The sequence below is a fragment of the Aphelocoma coerulescens genome, chromosome 9, assembly GCF_041296385.1.
Source record: "Aphelocoma coerulescens isolate FSJ_1873_10779 chromosome 9, UR_Acoe_1.0, whole genome shotgun sequence".
Lineage (NCBI taxonomy): Eukaryota > Metazoa > Chordata > Aves > Passeriformes > Corvidae > Aphelocoma > Aphelocoma coerulescens.
Genome location: NC_091023.1, coordinates 25100526 through 25122982, shown reverse-complemented (window position 1 = coordinate 25122982; position 22457 = coordinate 25100526). Strand labels below are relative to the sequence as shown.

The 22457-nt window shown below is 48.9% G+C and overlaps 2 protein-coding genes across 3 annotated transcripts; one reads left to right on the top strand and one right to left on the bottom strand.

Annotated features, from left to right (window-relative positions):
- The first annotated feature begins 80 nt into the window (after positions 1-80).
- On the top strand, positions 81-5571 carry B3GALNT1 (beta-1,3-N-acetylgalactosaminyltransferase 1 (Globoside blood group)). Of its 2 annotated transcripts, XM_069023896.1 has the most exons (3): positions 81-207; positions 1024-1255; positions 2989-5571. In XM_069023896.1, the coding sequence occupies exon 3, from the start codon at positions 2997-2999 to the stop codon at positions 4020-4022; it is 1026 nt and encodes a 341-aa protein (XP_068879997.1). In that variant the 5' UTR covers positions 81-207; positions 1024-1255; positions 2989-2996; the 3' UTR covers positions 4023-5571. The 2 variants fall into 2 exon arrangements, with proteins under 2 accessions (XP_068879997.1, XP_068879998.1); XM_069023897.1 differs by lacking the exons at positions 81-207; positions 1024-1255 and adding an exon at positions 2259-2779.
- Positions 5572-5661: 90 nt separating this feature from the next.
- Positions 5662-21368, bottom strand: LOC138114462 (protein phosphatase 1L). Its single transcript, XM_069023900.1, has 3 exons — positions 21198-21368; positions 12778-12939; positions 5662-11302 (listed from the first exon to the last, which is right to left on the bottom strand). Exons 1-3 carry the CDS (start codon positions 21232-21234, stop codon positions 10953-10955), a joined length of 549 nt encoding a protein of 182 aa, XP_068880001.1. The 5' UTR covers positions 21235-21368; the 3' UTR covers positions 5662-10952.
- Between the last annotated feature and the right edge of the window lie 1089 nt (positions 21369-22457).

Below are 22457 nucleotides of genomic sequence, written 5' to 3'. Positions count from 1 at the left end.
CACCGGGGGCACTTCCAAGCGGCCGAGACAGGAAGGGGAAGGAGCTCCGCTCTCTCTTCGCGGCCTTTGCCCTCGCTCGCTGCCGGAGGGAAGCCGGAGGGAAGCCGGAGGAGCGGGGGCCGCCCGCTGCGGGGGCTCGGGGAGCCGGAAGAGGAGGCGGCTCCTTCCCGCGGCTGCCGCCGGGCCCGGCCCGCAGCGCCCCGAGAGGTAACGGGGATGGGGATGGAGATGGAGATGATGGAGATGGGGATGAGAAAAGGGAGCGGGGAGGCGGCCCTCGGGTACCTCGGGGTGGGGTGAGATGGGTGCGGGGGGAACCGCGCGTGTGAGCGAGCCCCGAGCGCTGCTGCGGTGCTTGATTTGACAGAAAGCAGAGAAGTGGCTTGAAGTGGGTCCCTGGATAGGGCAGAGGGCGGCACATCCCCTCGCAGCCATCTCTTCCTGCTCGGCTGGGACCTCGCGGGTGATCCCCGCGCTGGGAGAAGTGCCTGGGACAGAGAACGGGGGCGGCTTGGGCAGGCGGGAGTGAGAGCAAGGCGTTGGTAAAGGTCCTTTAAATGAAAAGCTTAAAAGTTTTGTTACATTAGAGCATCGTAGCCCGGGATCTTGCAAAATTGCCTCTAGTTTCGATTGGTTTTAAGTTTAAAAACGTTGAATCACTGGCTGGTTTGGGCTGGAAGGACGTGAAATATTATCTCGTTCACTTCCTGCCATGTGCAGGGACACCTTCCATAGACCAGGCTGCTCCAACCCGGCCTTAAAGCCAAGTTTAAATAACATTTTTCCAAATTATTTCTGGTGGTAGCTTTAAAAGGGATTCATTTTTCTATACATCTATCATTATGGCATTTTAAAGTCTTTATATTGGAGATAATAGTTAATAATCTTTAATGAATATGAGAATTTCCCACTTTTTTCCTGCCAATCACGTCCCCACGCCATAATTCCCTACCTGTGTGGGAGATGGATCTAAAATCCCTGTGGAGCGTTCTGAGCCTGTGTTGCCTCATATTTGTTTCAAAGTTCACCAGTTTCAGCTGTTGGCACAACCTCACCTTGGAGGAAAATGAAAGGATTGCCCTGGAAGGAGCAGTTCCTGCTGCAGTTGCCGTCCACAACTGGAAGGGAAAAGCTGCCAGCGAAAAGTCTGGAAGTGCTGGAGGAGCTGGAAGGGCTGCACCTGCACCATGGCTGAGCAGAAGCACTCAGACCTCGCTGCTTCAGCCCCCTCACTTTGGCTTAAGCACAGGAGAAGGTGGGGATTTAGTTCCCTGTGTGGTTGCTGTTTCCCCTGGATGTGCTGTTTTCCCACTGTGTATGAAGTGGTTAATCCTGGCTCTGCCCTGCCTGCCGAGGTGCAGCACTTCCATAAGGATCCATCACCTTTAAGGCTGTGTTTTGCACAGTGTGGGTAAAGGACCTGAACTGATGTTTATTTTCCCAGATTTTTCATTATGTAGCAGATGAGGAATTGTCTCCAATTTTATTGCTCGGAATGTCATGAAATTGGGCTTTTCTGCCTGCAAAGAATCTAAACATTTATAATATTTTTTTTCCATTAGGCAGCCAAGAACTGATCAAACTGAACAGTTTTCAGTGATATGCTTTTAAGTTGATCATCAAAATAAATGTTATTGATCTAAACTCAAATAATAAGCATTGATATATAACATATTTTCTTCCTGTGTGTATTTTCCTACTGTCCACTGAAAGTCAGGTTGATGTATAAAAAGAGAAAATTCCTATTAGTCAGTCACTGATTTTGAGAGGAATCAGTCCAAAGTTCTTCAATTTAAATACTTATTTATATAAAATTGCTTTAATCCATTTTAAAGCCATCATTAGTGAAATGTTCTCCAAATTCTTCCTTTAAAGGATGATTAATTTAAAATCAGATCCCACACAGAAACATGAGGCAGGTGGGCAAATCAAATTCCCTTGGATTCCTGAGTGCTGTGCTTGGGGTTGGATTTATTTCTCAAATATAAAATTATGAGTCCTGTGGTGATATTTTTGAAGATAAAGAGTAACTAATTGTGCTGTGAAATTGAACCTTCCATCATCCCAACTGTGTCTTTGTGTGTACTCGTGCAGGATAAATATTATTACTGCAAACATCAGAAACCATTTGGAATTCCCACAGTTAAGCACTGGAATTATTTTGGCTTAAAGATGTCTAAAATATACAATAGAGCATGTGCAGTTTTAGGGAAATACAGTGAAGGCAAACATTGGAGAGTACAGGATTGGCAGTGTGGTTTTAACTGGGTTTTGTGAAGATTTATCCATTGGAATCTCTAATCCTAACCCTGCAGCAGCAGCTTCAGCATGGATTCCACAGGGGTTTGGAAGGACTTGCTCTGGAGCTTGAGCTGTGTGCCTCAAATCCAAAAATGTCCTGGCTAAAGGTAAAAATGGTCATGATTTTGGTCAAAAACGGCTTTATTGCATCACTTCATTTAAGGAAGTTGATTTTTACCTTCCCCCCAAGCGGCTGCTCAAGCTTTGAATGAGGATAAAATACTTGCTTGTACTTCTGCTTTCTTGTCACATTTTCTCCAGCTCATGCAAATCAGTTGGACTTCCTGTCTTTCACAGAAGTAACACATTTTTGAGGCCTCTGAGCATCCATTTGCCGAGCATTTGTTGGATTTGGTGCACGGTGTTCTGTCCTCGAGGTGGAATCGAGTCAGAGACGTTGTGCTGAGATCCCTGGGATCACAGCCCTTGGAGTGGCATCCTGGGTGGAGATCAGGTCCCTGCAGGGGAGATTGCCAAGGTGAAAGCCACGAGGTTTCAATGCAAACCCTGCTCAGCAGTGGCTCCATGTCCTGCCGTGATGCATGGGATGAGGGGTGTGACAGGATCAGGAGTGCTTGGATTGGCTGATAACACAGCACAATTCCAGCTGGCACTTCAGACAACACAAGGAGAAGGTAACATTTGAACAACAGCACTCTGAATGCCACTTTCCCCTTTCTTTTTCAGCAAGGAAGATGCTCCAGGACTCTGAGAGGCACCAACAGATCCCGACCATGACACTGCTTCCAGTCAAAGCCTTGTACATGAGACCCTTGAAGTGGATTTTTCTGCTCCTGATGGCGTTTTCCCTGATAACCATGTGGTACATAACCTTCTCCTCCAACACTGGCCTGGAGAACATGAACCTGCTGTACTTCTACGAGTACGAGCCCGTGTACCGGCAGCAGCGCCTCTTCACGCTGCGCGAGCACCTCAACTGCGCCGACATCAACCCCTTCCTGGTCATCCTGGTGGCTTCCAGCCCCAGGGATGTGAAGGCCAGGCAGGCCATCAGGGTCACGTGGGGCTCCCGGGATTCCTGGTGGGGCCAGCGCGTCCTGACCCTGTTCCTGCTGGGGCAGGAAACGCACAGGGAGGACAAGGCGGCGGCGCTGTCGGTGGAGGACGAGAGCATCCGCTACGGGGACATCATCCGCCAGGATTTCATGGACACCTACGAAAACCTCACCCTGAAGACCATCATGGCATTCCAGTGGTTCTCCGAGTTCTGCTCCAGCGCCAAGTTCTTCATGAAGACCGATGCCGATGTCTTCATCAACACTCCCAACCTGGTGAAATTCCTGCTGCAGCTGAATTCCTCGGAGAACGTTTTCACTGGGTATCCCTTCATCGATAACTTCGCCTACCGAGGCTTTGACAAAAAAAGATACATCTCCTATGAGGAATATCCCTTCAAGCTGTATCCTCCCTACTGCAGCGGGTTGGGATACATACTGGATGGGAAACTGGTTCTGAGGGCTTATGAGCTGATGAGCCACATCAAACCTCTGAAATTTGAGGATGTTTATGTGGGAATTTGCTTAAATATACTCAAAGTCAACGTCACTATTCCAGAAGATACAGAACTATTCTTTCTCTATAAAATCCAATTTGATACCTGTAAGTACAGACATTTAATTGCAGCTCATGACCTCACACCAAGTGAACTGACCCAGTTTTGGCAGGATTTGTCAGCCAACACTTCAGAAACTTGCCTTTGATTCTGGGTTCATTTAGAAACTTAAATTTGGTGTAAGAGTGGGTTCTAGAGATGACGTTGACTGCTAGGGCAGTGTTTCTCCAGGGCATCCCAATGCTGTTAAATAAAAATTGCAGGGATTCACAAAGCACTTTTCCATGTGTGTATCCCACACCCAGAGGGTACTTTGGAATGCTCTGTCCCATCTGCCTCTGCCGCCTTTCCCTGTGCTCGGAGCAACCCCGGGATTTCTCCCCGAATCTTCTGGAATGTACAGAGTGTCACTGAGGAAAGATGTTTCTGCCAAGAAACCAGCTTTGAGGATGCTTCCCAAATTCCTGCCTGGATTGTTTTTATTGTTTTATTGCCACTCTCCATTATTTGTTCTCTGCCCAGTACAAAATTAACCCAACCTCTTTTTTTCTATGTAACCCTCCCGAGAGTGTCACACCTTGGTGTTTGACTGTGTCACCTCCACAGCGCTTCCAGGAGTGTTCCCAGCCTGGGGATCCTGTGGGATCTGATGGAAATGCTGGGAATGTGGTGCACTGTGTCTCTGTCCATATTAAATGGAAGGGCTTTGGTGTCTCTGCTGTGTTCCCAGACCAGGGAGATGCAGTGGAGCTCATGAGCAGTTTGGACATCCCAAAAGCATTGGGATAATCAACCCCCCCCACCTGTGTGGGTGATGCATCCCAGGAGTTTTGGAACCCTGCAGAGCAGATGAAAAACCATTTCTGTTGTGATTTATGTCTGTCTCTAAATGAGTTTTTTTGTTCCAATTTTAAAATGCAAAGAGGAAGAAATTCCCCCTTTAATACTTTCAAGAAGACCAACTCTGCCCCGTGTGTAAAGACCGGTTTTTAATCACTTTATTCATATCAGCAAGGCCCAGTTTTCAGTAGTTTACACTTCTAATGGACAACGATACAGAATTTGCAATTGCATGAACATAATTAACCTGGACACATCCACTACACGGGGGAGAGACTACGGAGACGTCCTGGCCACGCTCCCAGGGACTCCCGCTTGGCTGGCACGATCCCACAGCCCCATTGTCTCTTAGAGACAAAGCACGAGGGCTGCCCAGACCTCCAGGAGCACGGCTGAGGTGTCCCCAGTGCCTCCAGCACGCTGGGCTTCATGGGCAGTGCTGGGTTTTTGCTCTGCTCAACAACTGCAGGCGGGCTTTGGGTGGAATTCAGGGATGGGGGTGTGTTTTTTAGGGATAAAAGGTCTTGGGGACAACACTCTCCAGACAAGGATTTGCAGATGTCAGTGTTCTAAGGATGGATGGTAAGGAGGTCAAAGCTTTTAAAAAATAAAGGCTTTTTTTTTTTGGAAAATACAGTATTGCATAACTGAGGGAATGATGCTTTTGTATTCCTAGATCCAGGTAAAATTCCAGCTGTGCCGTGGGTTTAGGAGCTGGGATTTGATTGTTCTCTGAGCAGATCCTGGGAGAACTGCCTTGTTCTGTGATTGTTTACACATCTTAAACCCCAAACCCCTCAGTCTTTCTCTGAGCCTGCCATGTGAAATGCTTAGAAATAAATTATTTGCCACAAGAACACTGATCCTACAGCACAGTTTGTATTGCTTTTTCCAAAAAAAGAATGGAATTATGACTCTGCTGCCTTCAGAAAATGGATAAAGCAGAGAGTGCTCAGGGTGAGGGAGGAATGAGAGTCACGGGGAGGTGAGGATGGCCAGAAATTCTCCTGTCACCTGCAGGAATTTGGGGGTTTGTGCCCCAAATGCTGACACTCTTACAGGTTACAAGGCTTGGGTTTACACACAGTGATCTCTTTGTGCCACCTGAAATTAATTGTCACCTACAGTGACAGCAACATTGGAAAAACATCCATCCTGCTCCTGGTTTTCCTAAAAAACCCTCATTTCCAAATCTGGTTTGTATTTGATTCTGTCCTTATTATTGCTTAAAAGGCTGTAAAATTCCTAACAGAGCTCCTGTTTCTGCTCAAAGCCACTCTCAGGGAAGTTTTTAGTGTGAGCAGCCAGGCAAAAGGTGAAAAACCTTAAAAGCATGAAATAATCTGGGCACTGAAACCGGGGGGGGGGGGGGGGAGGGGGCAAATTTTATTGCATCTGCCTAGAATATTGTACTAAAAACAAAGTGTGTAAAACATAGGGTAAAATTTTTCCAAATCCGAAGTTTTCTTTCTCATGCAGCTGTATTAAATCAGAATTCCAAATATTTGTGATTTTGATAGGAAAACGGTGGGGTTTTCTGACCTGAAAAGTCTGGATGTTATTTCAGAGGAGTCAAAATGCTGCAATGCTTTGTGTGCACTCTGGAACAAACAAATTCCAATAAACCATGTAGGACACGTAGGGGCAGCATTCCCTGTGGTCAGTATAACTGGGATGTTTGGGATATTTCCCTAAATTTTGCCTCACATTTATGGATGGTTGGTGTCAGAGCAGGCTGGAAAAGGGAGAGGCTGCCTGTGTCCATGGAAGTACCGATCCAAGTCCACAGGCTTCAAAAAAATGCAGGATTGGCCATTAAATATTCAGGGAAAAAAGTGCTGGAGTTCCCTGTTGCTCAGATAATTCCCAGAATCCCAGACTCATTTGGGTTGGAAGGGACCTTCAAAACCACCTCATTCCAGTTTAGGACTGAGCACAGCAGGCACAGGAGCTGCCCTAATCCATGAAATCCATAAAGTCTTCCCTCAAGAATTGCCCTCAAACCTCTGTTTGAGGCTTCAGCTGCATCCACCAGGTTTTGCTTACCGGGGCACCCAGATTATCCTCCAGCACTGGACACAGCTGATCCCTGGAATTTTAAGTTGCCTAAGGAAAAACCATTTTTATAAAACACCTGCTCTCCTAAGCCTCGTCCAGTCAGCACGAAAAATAAAAGCAATGGAACTTCAGCTCATCATTAACTGTACAGATCATTTTATGCTGGGAGTCCTCAGCTTTAGAAAGGCTGTTTATGAATATCTTGGGCACACCAAGGGCCAGCAGCAGCTCTGGGCTCTGCAGGGGCCAAATTCCAGCAGAACATTCTCAGCTGTAAACCTGGAATTTTGTACAGGGGCCTAAAATCCTACTTTGGGCGATGAAAGGCTGGTGAGGTGGTTTTTTTCTGTAGTATAATCGCTTATTAAATGCTTTTCTGTGTAAAACAAGTATCGGCTACATTAGCAATAATCCATATTATTTAAAGCAGGGCTGTCCTGTATCCTGAGACACAAAATTCCTTTTTTTTTTTGTTTTGTAGGCTGTGGCATTGGTGTTTCTGCAGCCAACACTGCCCAAGCTGATGCAGCACTTTAATTCTGACTTCTGGAGTCTAAAATCGTCCCGATACTTTAATTTCACCTCTGTGAATGGTTTAACCCTGCAACAACAGCAGCAGCCGGCTGGGTCCTGGGAGTTTAAATCATTTATCCCCGGAGCTGCTGTGGGATTTGTGGGAATGCTGCTGGATCCGTGCTCGGGGCAGGCTCAGGCCACTAGAAGGAGCCACGGTGCCACCAACCCGGCTGTCCCCAGCTCCAAGGGACAGGCTGGGAAAGGCACAGCCCTGCCAGGAATTCTAGGAACGATCAGAGTGCAGAGGAATGAACTCCACGGCAATCCGTGCTCCAGGCTGAGAGAGCCATTAAAACACCCCACGTGAATGACCTGGGAGCTCGGATATCCCTGGGAACAGCCCGAATTCCCGGAGCACTGTCTCGGCTGACAGATTCAAGGTACATTTTGTCATGTTGGACCATACGGAAGATGCTCTTTGGCAGCGACTCCACACATCAGTTCCGCGCTCCGAGGCTCCCGCCGGGGGAACAGATGTCCCCGAGGGGATCCAGGCACAAAACTTCCCTGGATGAGCAGGCACGAGGAGCTCCCAGCTGTGCCGGCCGCTCCCACCCAAAGGCAGCTCCCTGTTTCTGGAGAGGAGCCCGGGCAGGAGAGCAGCAGGAAGGCCGGAGTGCCGGAGCCCTTCTGCCACAGCCAGCGGGAGATTCCCGGCTCCGGCCCCTGGCAACCCTTTCCAGATGGGGGATGGAGCGTTAAGGCAGCGGGAGAACCCTGGATTGGTCAGGTTGCATAAGCAATATGGACATGGATTCATCTTGTCAGCCCCCAGCTGTGTCACGACAGAGTTTGGCACAAATCAGCACGACTGGAAAGTTGTAAATGCCTTGATTGGGATGAAAAAACTTCCAAACCTTCCAGCAGGGAGCACAGGTAGGCACTGCACATGGATGTGGGAGACCACACGGAGCCTCTCACCTCCATCAGTCCTTCCTCTTTAAACCCGAAGCAGCTGAAATTCCTTTTTTTTAAGCGATCAAAGCAAAAATCCCCAGGTTAAGCAGAGATCCTTGGCGTGGATGGCTTTGGCCAGGACAGCGCTGCCGGGGCGGTGGGAGAGGCAGCTGAAGGTGCTAAACCAGCTCCTGCTGCAGCTGCAGCCACTTGGAGGTTGAACAGGGCTGATTGGGAGCTGCCTGGAGGGGCTGGGAGTGACAGGGGATGGTCCTGGAATGCTCCAGGCAAGCCTGCAAACCACTTCTGCCCTGCCCTGCCCTGCCCTGCCCTGCCGTGTTCGCCTCAATCCTGTGAGCGCGGCTCCCTTCCAGCGTGAGCTGCTCTCCCTCTGCTTTCTCCCGGCTGGGAATTCCTGCCAGCTCATTCTCCCGTCTATCCCAGTGCTGGAGGGACAGCCAGCGAGCCGTGCTCCAGAGGTCATGGATCCCTCAGGAATGCTCACTGACCTTGGGATGCTCCGTGCAGTCAGGAGCTCTCATCCCAGTGCTGTCAATTTATACCGGGAATTCCCATTTTTTCTGGGAATGACCATCATTCCAGCTTCTCCAGTGCCTGTGATGGATGAGTGGGGATGCCCCTGCTACACAGAGCTGTGGGTGGAATTCCCCTTTTCCCAGGGCAGCTGTACCCGGGCTGTGCCCTCCAAAGGAAAGGCACAACGGGAGCATCTCCAGCGAAGGAGACAGGGAAAGCAAACTCTACACACGGAGCTGGAGCACAGCTCCACCTCGGCTGCTGTGCCATTCCCAGCCCAGCATCCAGCACTCGCATGGAATTCACGCCCCAGGGCTGCACTTCCCAGCGCCCTGCCCTCAGGTGCCTTTTCACACGGAAAGGACGGAAGCGCTCTGCAATTATTGCCATTCCCGTTAGCTGCTCCATTGAGCTGCCAGGCTGCACTGCACACTCACAAAGGATTGTGAATTCGCAAAGGATTAAGAACGGCAGGAACCTCCCATCCTCTGGGAGAGGAGCACTGCAGGCTGGCTGCCTGCTGCTCCAGAGCATGCTGGACACTTCTCAGGGGCTCTCTCCGGAGCTCAGGATGAGCAGAGGCTGCCACGGGATGCAGGCACATTTTGCACAGCACCGGGAATTCCAATTAAGGGCTGTGATTATCCCCAAACAAATTAAAGGAGGGAAGTTTGTTGAGGGAGAGGTGACCTAGGGACAAAACTGAGCGGACAAAGATGGGGATTCCTTCTCGAGCAGGAATTCGTGCTCTTTGATTTTTGCCTTGAGAGACCCCGACCCCCTCAGCACCTCCCCAGCACAGCTCAGCCTCACCCAAAGCCCTGCAGGAGAGTGCTGGTAAATGAGGAATACTGTACTTTCCCAAGGAACAGGCAATGCCAGGGAATCCATCACATCCCTGACCCACCTCCAGACCCAGACACAGGCAGCCTCCATCACCCTGAAGGCTTAAGCAGATTGCCCAGGACCACATTTTGGGGGAGATCCCAAGGATTTTTGTAAGGCAGGATGAGGATAAACGAGCCATCCAAAATCCTGCCTGCCCTGTCCCTCTGCCATGACACAGCTGCTACCAGAGGTGCAGCACACTCAGCCTGTCCTCATTCCAACTTACAGCATTCACAGATTCCAAAATAAAATTAAATACTGAAAGTTAGACCTAAACATACTTTTAAAACCTAGATTTAACACAACCTTTCGTCTCTACAGTGCACTGATGCTGCCTGGCATTTGCATGTCATCCCCAAACCCGGCTCCAGAGGGGTTTGCCTTGGGATTAACACCCCAAATCCATCTGCAGTGGTACAAGGAAGTCTTTCACAGGCTTGACTTCCAGCTCTGAGGAACGCCCTGCTTGGATGAGCTTCCCAACAGTCACTCATGGAATTCTTTTTCTCTTGCATCACTTTCCAAGTCCGTGCCACAGAAATAAGGTCAGGGTGATTCTCGGTGAATGACAGACATTCTGCTACCACAACTGAGCTCTCTTCTGATCCAGGAGGTTCAGAACTCCCGGGATTTTGCTGAAGTTCACCATTAGTTGGTTTGGATACAATATGGCCTAGAAGAACTGTTCTAGAGTAATGCACAGCCTGAATAAACGTGGTAATTCAGGAGCTCTACCTACTCACATGCTTGGCAGGGTTTATTTCGGGGGGAGGTTAAACAAAGCGAGAGCCAGCAGTGGCAGCAGGCTGAAAGTTGGCTCCTCTTCCTCCTTCAGACCACAAACCCTTCTCCTATGCACCCTGATCACTGCAGGTCACAGAGATGAGGAACATGAGAGCAGCTTCTGAGCAGTGACACCCACGAGGGGAAAGCAGCAGCACCGCCCTGACCCTGCTGTGTCCCCGCGCCCGCCTTGGGCTGGCACACGGGAGGGGAGGAATCAAACCAAAATCTACACAGGATTCGTAAAGAAAAGTGAGAAATGGGAGGTTCCAGTCGGTTCCTAAGGAGCAGCAAGGGCACAGGAGGCAGGGACACGGGGACAAACTGGATTCTTGTTGTCGCTCAGCATGGATTTGTTGTATTGCTCCTTTGTCAAGCCAAGAGCAGAGCCCCGAGGGCTCCGCTCCTCCCGCGGAGAACCCGGACGGCGTTTTCGAGCTTCCTACTGTGGTTAAAATGTGCGAGTCTGTTCCGAGTCCGGAGCGAGCCCGGGGCTCCCTCACAGCTGTTCCTCTGCTTTGCTGCTATTCCTGAACTTCACCACCATGACTGTGATGTTGTCGGGGCAGCCCCTGTAGAAGGACTGCAGCACGATGCTCTTGGCCCCGAAGTGCGGCTCGTCCAGGCGCTCCTTGATGAACCGCACGGCCTCCTCGTTGCTGAAGGCGTCCCACAGCCCGTCCGAGGCCAGGATCATGAACTCTGGCTGCAGTTTGTCCAGGTCAAAGCTCAGGATGTCGGGGTCGGGGATCACAACGTTCAGGTTCTTCAGGGGGTAATCGCCCAGCGAGCGCGACATGGCCAGGATGCCCTGCACGCGCCACGAGCCGTTGAAGCTGATGAATCCACCTGGGGAGAAACAGCAACGCTAAAAGCAGCTCTCTGGAACATCAAAGCAGCTCTCTGCTTCCTGCCAGACCCCCCCCAAAATTAATCCTGATGGGGTTACAGAGCTCAAAATGCAGGAGGTGACTTTGGCAGATCTCGGAGCGCTGCGGGGAAGAGCTGGGTTGAAACAACTCAATCAGGAGTGGCTCTGCCTTCCCCCAGGAGTGGCTCTGCTTCCCCCAGGAATGGCTCTGCTTCCCCCAGGAGTGGCTCTGCTTCCCCCAGGAATGGCCCTGCCTTCCCCAGGAGTGGCTCTGCCTTCCCCAGGAATGGCTCTGCTTCCCCCAGGAGTGGCTCTGCCTTCCCCAGGAGTGGCTCTGCCTTCCCCAGGAGTGGCTCTGCTTCCCCCAGGAGTGGCTCTGCTTCCCCCAGGAATGGCCCTGCCTTCCCCAGGAGTGGCTCTGCCTTCCCCAGGAATGGCTCTGCCTTCCCCCAGGAGTGGCTCTGCCTTCCCCAGGAATGGCTCTGCCTTCCCCAGGAATGGCTCTGCCTTCCCCCAGGAGTGGCTCTGCCTTCCCCCAGAGAAACCCCCAGCTTCTGGAACAGCACAGGAATTCCTGCTCCACACAATTCCTCAGGAAACCTCTGGCAATGAGCAGAAGAAAACAGTGAGGGCAGATCTTGCCATCCCTGAGTTTGTGAGGACAGGTATTTATGAGAGGAAGGGATGGGTATTTATGCTGGTGGGAGCACAGTGATAACCTGAGGGCTTTAAAAATGTTTTATATTCATGGAAAAAGTTGTTATTCCCATTTTGGAGGGGAGAGAGGCCCTGCATTGCTGGGGCAACACTCAGTGCAGGGTTAACATAAACCACAGGAACTTATTTCCTCCATCAAAGAATTTGCTGCTGCTGTGGGAGCCAAACCAGGAATGGAGTCCAGAAAGACTTGGACAAATCCAAGGAGAATTGGCTGTTAAAGCTGATGATCCCAATGTAAATTCCAGCCCAGGAGGTGGCAAAGGTGACAAGTGATGAAAGCAAGGAAGATTTATTGCGGGAAGGTTTCTTTCCCTCTACTCCTGCCACGATTTCTGTGTTTGTGCTTGTTATATGGGAATAAAAATCAGCTTGGATGAAGTAGATTCATGCTCTGCTGATTTCAGCACTAAACCTCCCTCAGGCTCAGACCAGGCCTCTCAAAACCAGGCTTTGGGCAGGGCTGGGGCTGAAGCTCCTGGGATGCTCCTGGTTGTCCATTTGCTCTCTGGGCAGATCCCAAGGAGTGGTCACTGGGCTGTTGAAGGCTGCCCTCCTACCCCAACCAGCTCATTTAGGGGTGGATCCTCTGCTGCCACCTCTGCCCTGTGACAGAATTCCGGGTGGAACTCGGGAGACTTGTTCTGCTGAGGCCTCAGTCGGGCACTCCCCACCCTCTCCCGGGGGAAACGTCAATTTTAGTGCCAAATACAAGATGAACCTCCTGACAACTCACCAGCTCTCTTAATCCTCTTCCTCTCCTTCAGCTGGTAGGGCTTGTGGTCGTGGGACAGGGGGATGGCGTTGCCGTCCTTGTCACACAGGACGCCCCGGGAGTCGCCCACGTTGGCCACGGTCAGCTCCTTGTCGGACAGCAGCGCGATCAGACACGTGGTGCCTGCAGGAACACCAGGGGAGGGAGGCACACCAACACAGGGGGTGTAAATACAGGAATGATCAGCAGGAAAATGTTCTTCCTCTTACAGAATCCCAGGAGCGTTGAGTTGGGAAGGACTTCCAGGATGGTGGAGTCCAACCTGTGACTGATCCCCTCCAACCCACGTTAACGGTGGCAGAGAGGCTGAAAGGGGAGGGATTTTTCCCATCTCCATTCCAGTTCCCATCTTCCCGTTGCAGTTCCATCAGAACTGGCTTTTCCCAGTGGCCAAGGGAAGCGATGAAAGCCCAAAGGAGCCCCAGAACCCCCAGGAACTGAACCTGCAGCACTGGATGGGGATGGGGTACGCCGGAGCTCTCTCCCCTCAGCCCTGCCAGAACTGAGGTCACTTCTTGATGTTTTTATTGAAAAAAGGTAAAGATTGGACATTTTAATTACTTTCACCTTTAAATGCACAGAAAATGAGATAAGGCATCGACCATTGCATCAAAAGGTGACAAGTGAGGTTTTGCAGACACACTGACACAGATTAAAAGGGAATTTGAGCACTGATTGTTCCCAAAGGCACTCTGGTATCCCTCAGTAAAATTAAAGCCACACCCTTCTCCTTTTAGGCAGAGAAGCACAAGGCTGAGTTTTCACTTTTGTTGTTAATTTACATCTGATTCTTCATTAATAAAAGGATTTACCCACAGCTGGGGTGCTCTGGGAGAAGCACTTGGGCCATGAAGGTCTTGGGGATGAAACTCAGCCCCCAGAAGAGGTCCAGAGCAGGGCTCCAGTCTGGGCTCCGTGGTCCTAAACCCAAATTCTGGGTGGTGGCATCCCTGTCCAGACCAGAGGGACAAACTCTGGCTGTTCCCATGGCAAACATCCCGTGAGTGGTATAAATAAACCAGCCAGGAATAAACAAATTGGGTCCCAAAGGTTCAGTTTTGCCTTCCTGGATGCCCGATCCCATGGGAGAGGAGAGGCCTGAGGTATCCTCTGGACAAGGATCCATCTGGAGTGACCCCAGAGCAAGAAACCCCAAAATTCCTGGCCTGGATTGATTAAACCCCAAACAAACCCAACCCATCAACCCCATCCCTATGTCCTCCCAACAGAGCTCAAGCTTCAGTTCACTCAATAATTAAGCAAGAATTAATATTTTTGAGCTTCAGTAACGCCCAGAAGGGAACAGAGTTATTCAGAACAGTGCAGAAAGCAGGATAACCCAAAATACAGGTTTATATTTGTGTTTATTCTCCACCAACCTGCAACTTGCACCACATGGAGCTCTCATCTACAGACCACACATTCCCACTTGCCTTCCAGGGACTTTAAATCCCAAACAATAGGACTCCTGGAGTTTCCAGGGCAGAAATGTGATGTTTTTATGGTTCACCTTGCTGTTCTCTGGGCCCATCTGCCTCAGCCCCTCCTGTGTCTCCTGCATTTCTATTTGACATGCTCAGAAATCCACATAAAACTGGGATTATTGCCCACAGAATAGGCAGGAGTGAGAAAAATCTGGATAAAAAGTGGTGGGAGACCATCAAGATCACGGAGCTCCACCTCCACGTGCCCTCCAAGTGAGCCAGCAACTCTAATCCAAAGGCAGAGAAATAAATCTGATTCTCCAGGGATAAAAATATAAAATCAGGAATGATACAAGCAGGAGCAGACATTCACTTTTCGTTTATGCTCTGGCAGGGAGGGAACCTGCAGGAATTGTGGGGACTAAGCAGGGACTTCACTCCTTCCCTCCTTTCTAGGTTAATGGAATATTTAAATAATTTCTTGCAGCAGAAGCTACAGAGGTTGGAGAGAATGTTGTTAAAATCTCCAAAATACACAGTTCTGGCAAATTCCTGGGCTTACTGCCTGTGAATGAAATAAATTGCAAATAAACTTTCAAAAACATGGACTTTTAAAGCACCCACCTCCCTTTCCTCAAGGTGTGTGGGACCAGAGAGGCAGCACATCATCCAGGCACTGATCCCAAACCCCTCAGTGCTGGTCTTTCCTACAATGCCCTGCACCTCCTGCTTCTCTCAGCAAAACTCTCCTGAATAATCCATTCTGTAAAGCCTGAACCTAAAAACAACCATTCTGAAAGCTCAAGGTCTCATCATTCCATCAAATCTCAACATAATGTGCTTTTCCCCCTGAAATTAGAAGAACTCCCTTCTTTCACAAGAGATTAAAAGAAGCAGCAGGTTCATGGAAATACAGAGAATGACTTCAGATCTCTGAGACTGGAGCTTAATTTCCACCACGGAACAATTCCCACGTGGCTGTATCCAGTGGGTTTGTATTTGAAACAGAGAATCATTTTATTTCCAGTTAGATCTGGGACTCATGGAATGATTTGGGATGAGAGAGACCTTAAATCCCATCCACTCCCACCCCCACAGACACCTCCCACTGTCCCAGGCTGCTCCAACCTGGCCTTGGACACTGCCAGGGATCCAGGGGCAGCCACAGCTTCTCTGGGACTTCCATCCCAGCCCCTCCCCACCCTCACAGGGAGGACTTCCCAAAATCCCATCCAAACCCACACAATTAATCCTCCTCACCATTAATCATCTGATATTCACCAGATTTGGGGGGCACTCCCAGACTGATGGATTCTGGAGGTGTTTCAACACCCCAGAAGTGTTTTCCAGGTGGGAAAACAAGAGAGCTGGAAAGGAATTTTGTGCATCAGGAAGCAAAATTTAATTACTGGGAAATGGAAACCCTTTTGGGCAGCCTCTCCATCTTCCAGGCTGCTCTGACAGGGACCATCAGTAGCTCCAAGCTCCACGTGATTCCTCCCTTGTCCAGATGAAAAATCATCCCAGTACAGAGGGAATTCCATTTCAGCTCCCAGGTTGATTTCCTGGCATCCTTCCCATGTTTAATTTCACCTGAGCATCCCCTTCAGCAGCAACACGTTGGAAATGGTTTAAATAAGTTGAAAATCACTGGTTTTTTTTTTCCTGGTGAGGGGTTTGTGTGTGTCACCAGGACAGCTCAACAGCAGGAGGCCACAAGTGCAATTTCCTCTGGAATTGCTCCCGAATTCTGGGATCTCTGAGGGACACCTCAGGATCCATTAGAAATCTCCACAGCTTTGCAGCTCCCGTTATGGAATATTCAAATCCACATAAAACACCATCTCCAGAACTGTATTGGCAAAAATAAAAAGGGGGAAAAAAAAAAAGGGGGGATTTCAACATCTTGGCAACTCCAGGGAAATCCACCCCTCCACAATCACAGTGCCAAAGATATTAAAGATTTTATGTTTATGGGATTAGCTGGCTTTGAGGGAGTCCAATCCCTCAGGATCCATCCTGCATTTTAAGCCAGGCAGAAGTTTGCTGGGACAGCTGAGGCTCAGTGATTTTATGGGTGACATCCATAAACAAGGTGACATCCTGTAACAAGGATCCCACAGGAAAAAGAAGGAGCAAAATGAAAATCCCACTTGGGGAAAATAAAACCCAAACCACCAAAATAATTTCCCCCTCTTTCCTCTGGCTCTTCTCCTCCTCCTTTCCAGCTCTCCTGATTTTGTTCCTGCACATTCTGTGCAGCCCCATTGCCTTTGTAAGAGTTGTTTTTATCACCTTTAATGGATGATTTTATCTCCTGCTCTTTAAATCCCTCCTAAAATACTTCCAGAAAGCTTCCCAGCTGCTTTGCAGCCTCAGGCCATTGCACTCCCAGCAGCATTCCCACGTTCCTGCAGGATCATGATCCCTGGGTAATTGTGGGATTCCAGGTGCCTGCTCTCCCCAGTGCTCCCAGCACTCACTGCTCATGGCTCCAGCCAAGGCTGGAAGAGAAATATTCCCAAAATTCCTTGTCAGGACAAGGATTTCAACTCCTGGCAAGTCATCCCTGGTGGAAGTGTGTTCCCATTTTTCCAAGCCCTCTGTGAACAGGACAAAGCACAGCCCCAAAGCACAGCCCAAGGAGGAAGGTGCATTACAAGACAGGAATTCTCTTAAAGAAAATCAATCCAACAGATCTTCCTGCCTTTTTAGTGGATTACCTTGGGATAAACATCCCAGCAAAGACAACTGATTCTATTGTGATCATTTTATTTATAATTTTATTTATAATGATATCATTTATTTATTGTTTTATTGTGATTTTATTGTGATGGAGCACAATGATGACTTCACCTTGGCAGGCTCTTTGCAGAAGGAAAAAAAACCATTTTTCCCCCCAACAAAGCATTTATTATGCCCATTATTTATGATTTCTATTGCAATTTCCTGCTTCAATTTTCTCATTTTCTCCTGGTAATCACTTTCCCTGGGGGAAAACACCTGCCTGCAGTTCCAGGAAGGGAGCAGAGTACCTGGAAAAGGGGCGTCCTTGGCCTGTTGGTTGTTAAAAACAACTTCTCCCAGCTCCAGCCAGGACATTTGTGGGAAGCAGATGGATCTGCCACCTCTTGGCTGAAGTTTCACCTTGGATATTTTGGCTTTTCTGCACTTCCAGCAATGGGAAACACTCACAGGACTGGATTGGGGGCTGCAGTCCTGGAGTTGGGATGAAGGGCAGAGCCTTGGATTTATGCTCAGAGCAGCTTTCCACAGCTGGAACCAGAGCCAGGATTCCAGGGAGCACAGAAACCCTGGATATGAGGAATTTCAGCAATTCAGTATCTATTAAATCCTGCTGGGAGGGAGGAGTGGAGGATGAGGGATCCCTGGCTCTGGGATTCCCTGGACACGGTGAGGGAAGGCCGAGCACAACCCCCACCCCCCACCCCCCCACCCCAAACCAGCTGGACCCCAGGAAACACCAGCTAAGAAAAGCCATTTTGGGGCTGACACCTGGCTCTGGATGCAATTCCTAAATACCAGTATCTTCCAGGACTGCTTGACAGCAGGGAAAAATGAATTCCATCTCTTTTGTTGTGTAATAATGAAACTCAATTTCGCCAGGACTCCTGGGGAAGAGGGGCCATCCATTAAGGGAAAAAACACATGGTCTGCAGGATGAAACCACCTCCAGAACCTCCCAGCAGGCTGGAATTCCCTGGAACACCAGAGTTAAATGCCTAAGGGCCTTTAAATAACCTAAATTTGCCACAGATCAGGCACTGACCACCTCGGATGTTTAGGGATGCTGTAAATGAAAGGAATGGGATTAAGAGCCAACAGAGCTTTGTTGGGAGAAAATATTCTTGCACTAAATTACCCCAGCCTCAGCTAGTCAAGAATGCCACTTTTTAAACTAAAGGATTTAGGGATTAGGAGAGGATTTGGACCCATCTGTCACTTTTGGCCTCCTTTCATTTTTTAAAGCTTCCTTACTCAAACCTCACGACAAATCTTGCCAGCATTTGACTATTTCCAGACAAACTCATTCGATTTGTAGCTCTGATGTGTTGATTTCCTAAAGGGAAAGATGCACAAAAGGAGGGAAAGATTCACACTGGGATGTCGAGTCCATCAAGGCTGCACTTTATTAACACTGGATGTTGCCAGAAAGGCCAAATTAACACCCAAAATTGTGCCAAATCCAGAGCATTTGGGCTTCATTCTGGCAAAGGGATGCAGCTCAACTCGACCCACTTTGGGAAGCATCCCTGGGGAGAAAGGAGTTCCTGGGGGTGCAAAATGCTCCTTCCAAGAGGGATGGGAAAGGTTTCCTGGCTGGAAAAGGTGTGGAAGTGCTTCCCTGTCCACCACACCCTGCTACAATCAGTGACTGAGCCCTTGGAGCCCCTCAAGCCTTTCCCTGTCCAGCTTCCCTGGCTGGCACCTGCTGGAATCCCACCTGCAGGAACAGAGATCCTTGGCAGCACTCCAGGATGGGTTTGGGTGATCCCTCACACAATTCCCTGCCACACAAAATTCTGTTTTCTCCCCTTTCAGCACCATCACTTTTATTTTGCCAATTTTCAAAGATTCTTTCCCTCATTTTTTATGCCCCACCAGCAGCTCGAGTTCCTCGTTGAGTTGATTTTGGGGTGGAAAAAAGCCAAAAAAAAAAAAAAGGAAAATGCCACCACCAAGGGCTGGAGTGGTTGGAGCACCCAGGCTCACCAGCAGCTGCTGTAATTATATTTAACTGCCCATTTTCTGTCCTTTGCTCCCAATCAGCTCTCACTTCAAGAGCAGGTAGAGCTATTTCTGCCTTTATCATAAATAAGGGACACAATCAGGAGGATGAGGTGGCTCCACTGCTGTGTTTTCATCTCTGGAGGTGCCTCCCCCTGCTTGGGAAGCTGGAATTTTGGGGGTTCATTTGCAGCTGTGCTGTCTCTCCGCTCTGAATGTGTGCTGGGAGTTTTCTCAAGCAGTTATTATGGAGCTTCTCATTTCCACATGATTGTTGCTGGATGAGATAAATCCCCAAATATGTGCTTCAAGCAGTTTTAATCTTTATTTTTGCTGTACAAACACAGAGATTTCCATAAAGGAAAAAGCTTTTCTTTGCCTTCTGACAGGAATCAATCATTTCCCTGCATTTTCTCCTCCCTAATAAACTCCTATAAATCAAAATATAAAGGAGCTGGAGTGACCAAACTGAGGGGAAAAAATTCACAGGATTCATTGGAGTGGGAAATTTTGTGTGAGAAAAGCTCACCAGAGGTGACAGAAAACAACAACTTCTGAAGCTTATCTTTGATGCATCATTAAAAGCAGGCCAGATGTGATGAAGGAAATATTCTGCACCCTCATTTTACCTCTGCTGGCCTTTGAGAACCCACAATCCAAGCTCCTTGCGTGAGGTGTATTCTGCAAAATGCAGCTCAGGGGGCTCCAGAGTGCTCCAGATCCCAGCAGCTCAGAGAACCAGGTAATTGATTGGGTTAATGAGTGGCTTTAATTGATAAAGCAACAGAGCTTTGTCACTATTTGCTGTTCCCAGAGCGCTGAGAGCAGCCAGAGTGTGCAGTCTGTAAATGGCATTTACATCTGAGATCAAAGCAGCTGCAAGAGAATCTGCTCAGGGGTGGGAGCGTGAGGAAGAGTCTGAGCAAAGTGGGTAAGAAGCTGGAGCACTTAAAGTTGGAGTATTTGTAGCTGGACCATTTCAAGTACTTCAGGACACGTGAGGAAATGCCAGAAGAAAATCCCAGCCCTCTGGCAGAGCTGGAAGTGCTGAGGAGCTCCAATGGTGGCACTTTTATCATGGTGACAGTAACCAAAGCAAGGAGTGACCCGTGGGGCTGCTGCCTGGCAAATCCACCAGAACAGGAGGAAAAACCCAATTACAGCAGGAAAAACCCAATTACAAGTTCCAGCCTTCTGCCTAAAGCAGCTGGAGGAAGACTCAGAGCTGAGCTCAGCACCCAAGGGCACCGCGGTGCCAAAGACCAGGGGAGCTCCAGAGGAAATGGGATTAAGGGAAACAGAAAAATGAGGATATAGGGAGTGTAAACCCTCTTTTTGTACTCCAAGGAAGGCCTGGATGGCAGGGATGAGGCTGGAAGCTGCTGGGAAGGATGGTGGGCTCCAGCTCAGCCACGAGTGCTTGAAGAGGAGAAGAAAGAGCAGCACCCAGAGCTCAGCTCACAGCTCCATCCACGCCCTGCTGGGAATAACTCAGCTCTAAATCATGAACTGTTCTCTCTGTTTGAGCCTTTCTTTACCAGATTGCCAGGTGATTTTAATCTAAACATCAAGAAACTTTGGTAAGACTCAGGGCAAATAGAACACACCGGGAGTTATTTTGGACAATCAGTGAAAAACATCAAGAGTGTGTCTTCGTTGCTGTGTAACTGGAAATTTCCTGCATCAGGAGAACCCTGTGAAGGATCTAAAAGCTGGAAGGCATTTCTAACTGCTAGAAAACCAAATGCTAGAAAATGCAAATACCAAACCTGGAAACTGGAACTTCACTGTTAAAATGCCTCCAAAATTGCCTGGGTTTGGCTGCCCATGGCCTCACATCATGTTTAAAATCAGGTTCTGTGCCTGCCCCAGCCACTCTCAGCTGGGAAAGCCCCAAAATCAGTTATTTGTGAAGGAGAAAAGAGCAGAAAACAGGTGGTACCAGGGACAATGCAGAGACACAGAGAGATCAATCAACATCAGTGCTCAGAGCACAAAGTGCTGGGAGAAACAGAAGTGTCCTCTCAGCTCCCTGGCATCCCATCACTCATGAGGAACATCTTCCACCCCAGCCTGACTTCAGGAGACAAAAATATTTCACAGAAACGAGGACAAAAGTTCAACCTGCACCAGGTGTTTGGGGAAACACCGAAAGTGAGCCCTTTTTTTTCGCAGTAAAATGTAAATTATAAAGAACCACAGCCGTACCTGCTTCATCATAGGTCACAGTCAGCTTCTCCAGCATTTCCCTGTCGATGGATAGGATCTGCTGCTCCAGGATGGTCTGGTAGGACAGGACACTGTTCTCCTTGTCCTTCTCATAGTCTTGGAGATGCTGTTTGAGCACTTCGGGCAGCCTGGACTTCACGTACTCTGCTGCTGACTGCGAAGCAAAGAGGAGTGTAATTAATCCATTTGTGTTAATTGGAGTTGGGGTATCATGGAGCAAACCCCCCTGAGCTGGGGCACCACCCAGCCTCCCCCAGGGGATTCCTACACACGCCCAGCACAACAGCACAGCTTCATCAGAGCTGATGAAAACACAACAACCAAATCTCATGTCTTTATTCCAAATTCTAAAACACAGAGTGGAATCCGATTTCATGTGTTTATTCTACATTTTAAAGCACAAAGTGGCAGAGTGGAATCAAATTTAATGTGTTTTTCCTACATTTTAAAGCACAGAGTGGAATCGCTTCACCTGCTCTCGATACACGACCAGGGCCATTAATATTTATATACACACGAACACAGAGAAAATTCCTTTAATTCCTTCCTCCCTCCGCTCAGGGCCTAAGGAGAGGGAATTAACACAAGGGGGCACGGTTGGACTGATGTTGGGAGCCGCGTGTAAAAATGTAGTAACGGGGGAGTAACCACTGAGAGCACCTGGCCGGGATCCCTGGCACCCTCCCACACCTGGAGAGACCCAAACCCAGCCTGGATTCCCGATTTCCTGCACCACCATCCCTGCCCCGGGACTATCACGCTCCCACCCTGACAGGGAATAGAAATTCCCTTTTTCTGGCACAGCTTTGGGTTGGGTTTTTTCAGCTGCCCATCTCTGACAGAGCAGCAAGGGCTCCGTGCTCCTTTTCCTGCCGATCTCGAGGCAAAAAAAGGAAAATAAATGACAACAAAGTTGTTTTATTCCAGGCCTGGGAGTGACCAGGAGTCACCTCTGCTCTGCTCCAGGCTCTTCCTGGGGTTATATTTAGTTTTCCAAAGTCAACCAGTGATTAAATTGCAATCTTAAACTACCCCTGAAGTTGTGTTCCATGTTCCTGCACGCTGAGCCGTGTGACACCAAGGGAATTACTCCTGGAAAACCAAAGGAACTGCCCACATGAGCACAGAATAATGAATATTTTAACAGTTGCTTTTTCCACAGGAAGGCCAAAAGGCACATTGTACACGGATGATTTTAGCCCAAGTTCAGGAATTTGTGTTCATTGTTTCCTTTGGGAA

Bases quoted from the DNA above. Each gene is read 5' to 3' on its own strand.
- B3GALNT1 (XM_069023896.1), top strand. From the start codon at position 2,997: ATGCTCCAGGACTCTGAGAGGCACCAACAGATCCCGACCATGACACTG.
- LOC138114462 (XM_069023900.1), bottom strand. From the start codon at position 21,234: ATGCTGGAGAAGCTGACTGTGACCTATGATGAAGCAG. The intron at 12,940-21,197 runs GTACGGCTGTGG...GTGTTCCTGCAG, and splicing joins TGTGACCTATGATGAAGCAG to GCACCACGTGTCTGATCGCG. The intron at 11,303-12,777 runs GTGAGTTGTCAG...GTTTCTCCCCAG, and splicing joins GAAGAGGATTAAGAGAGCTG to GTGGATTCATCAGCTTCAAC.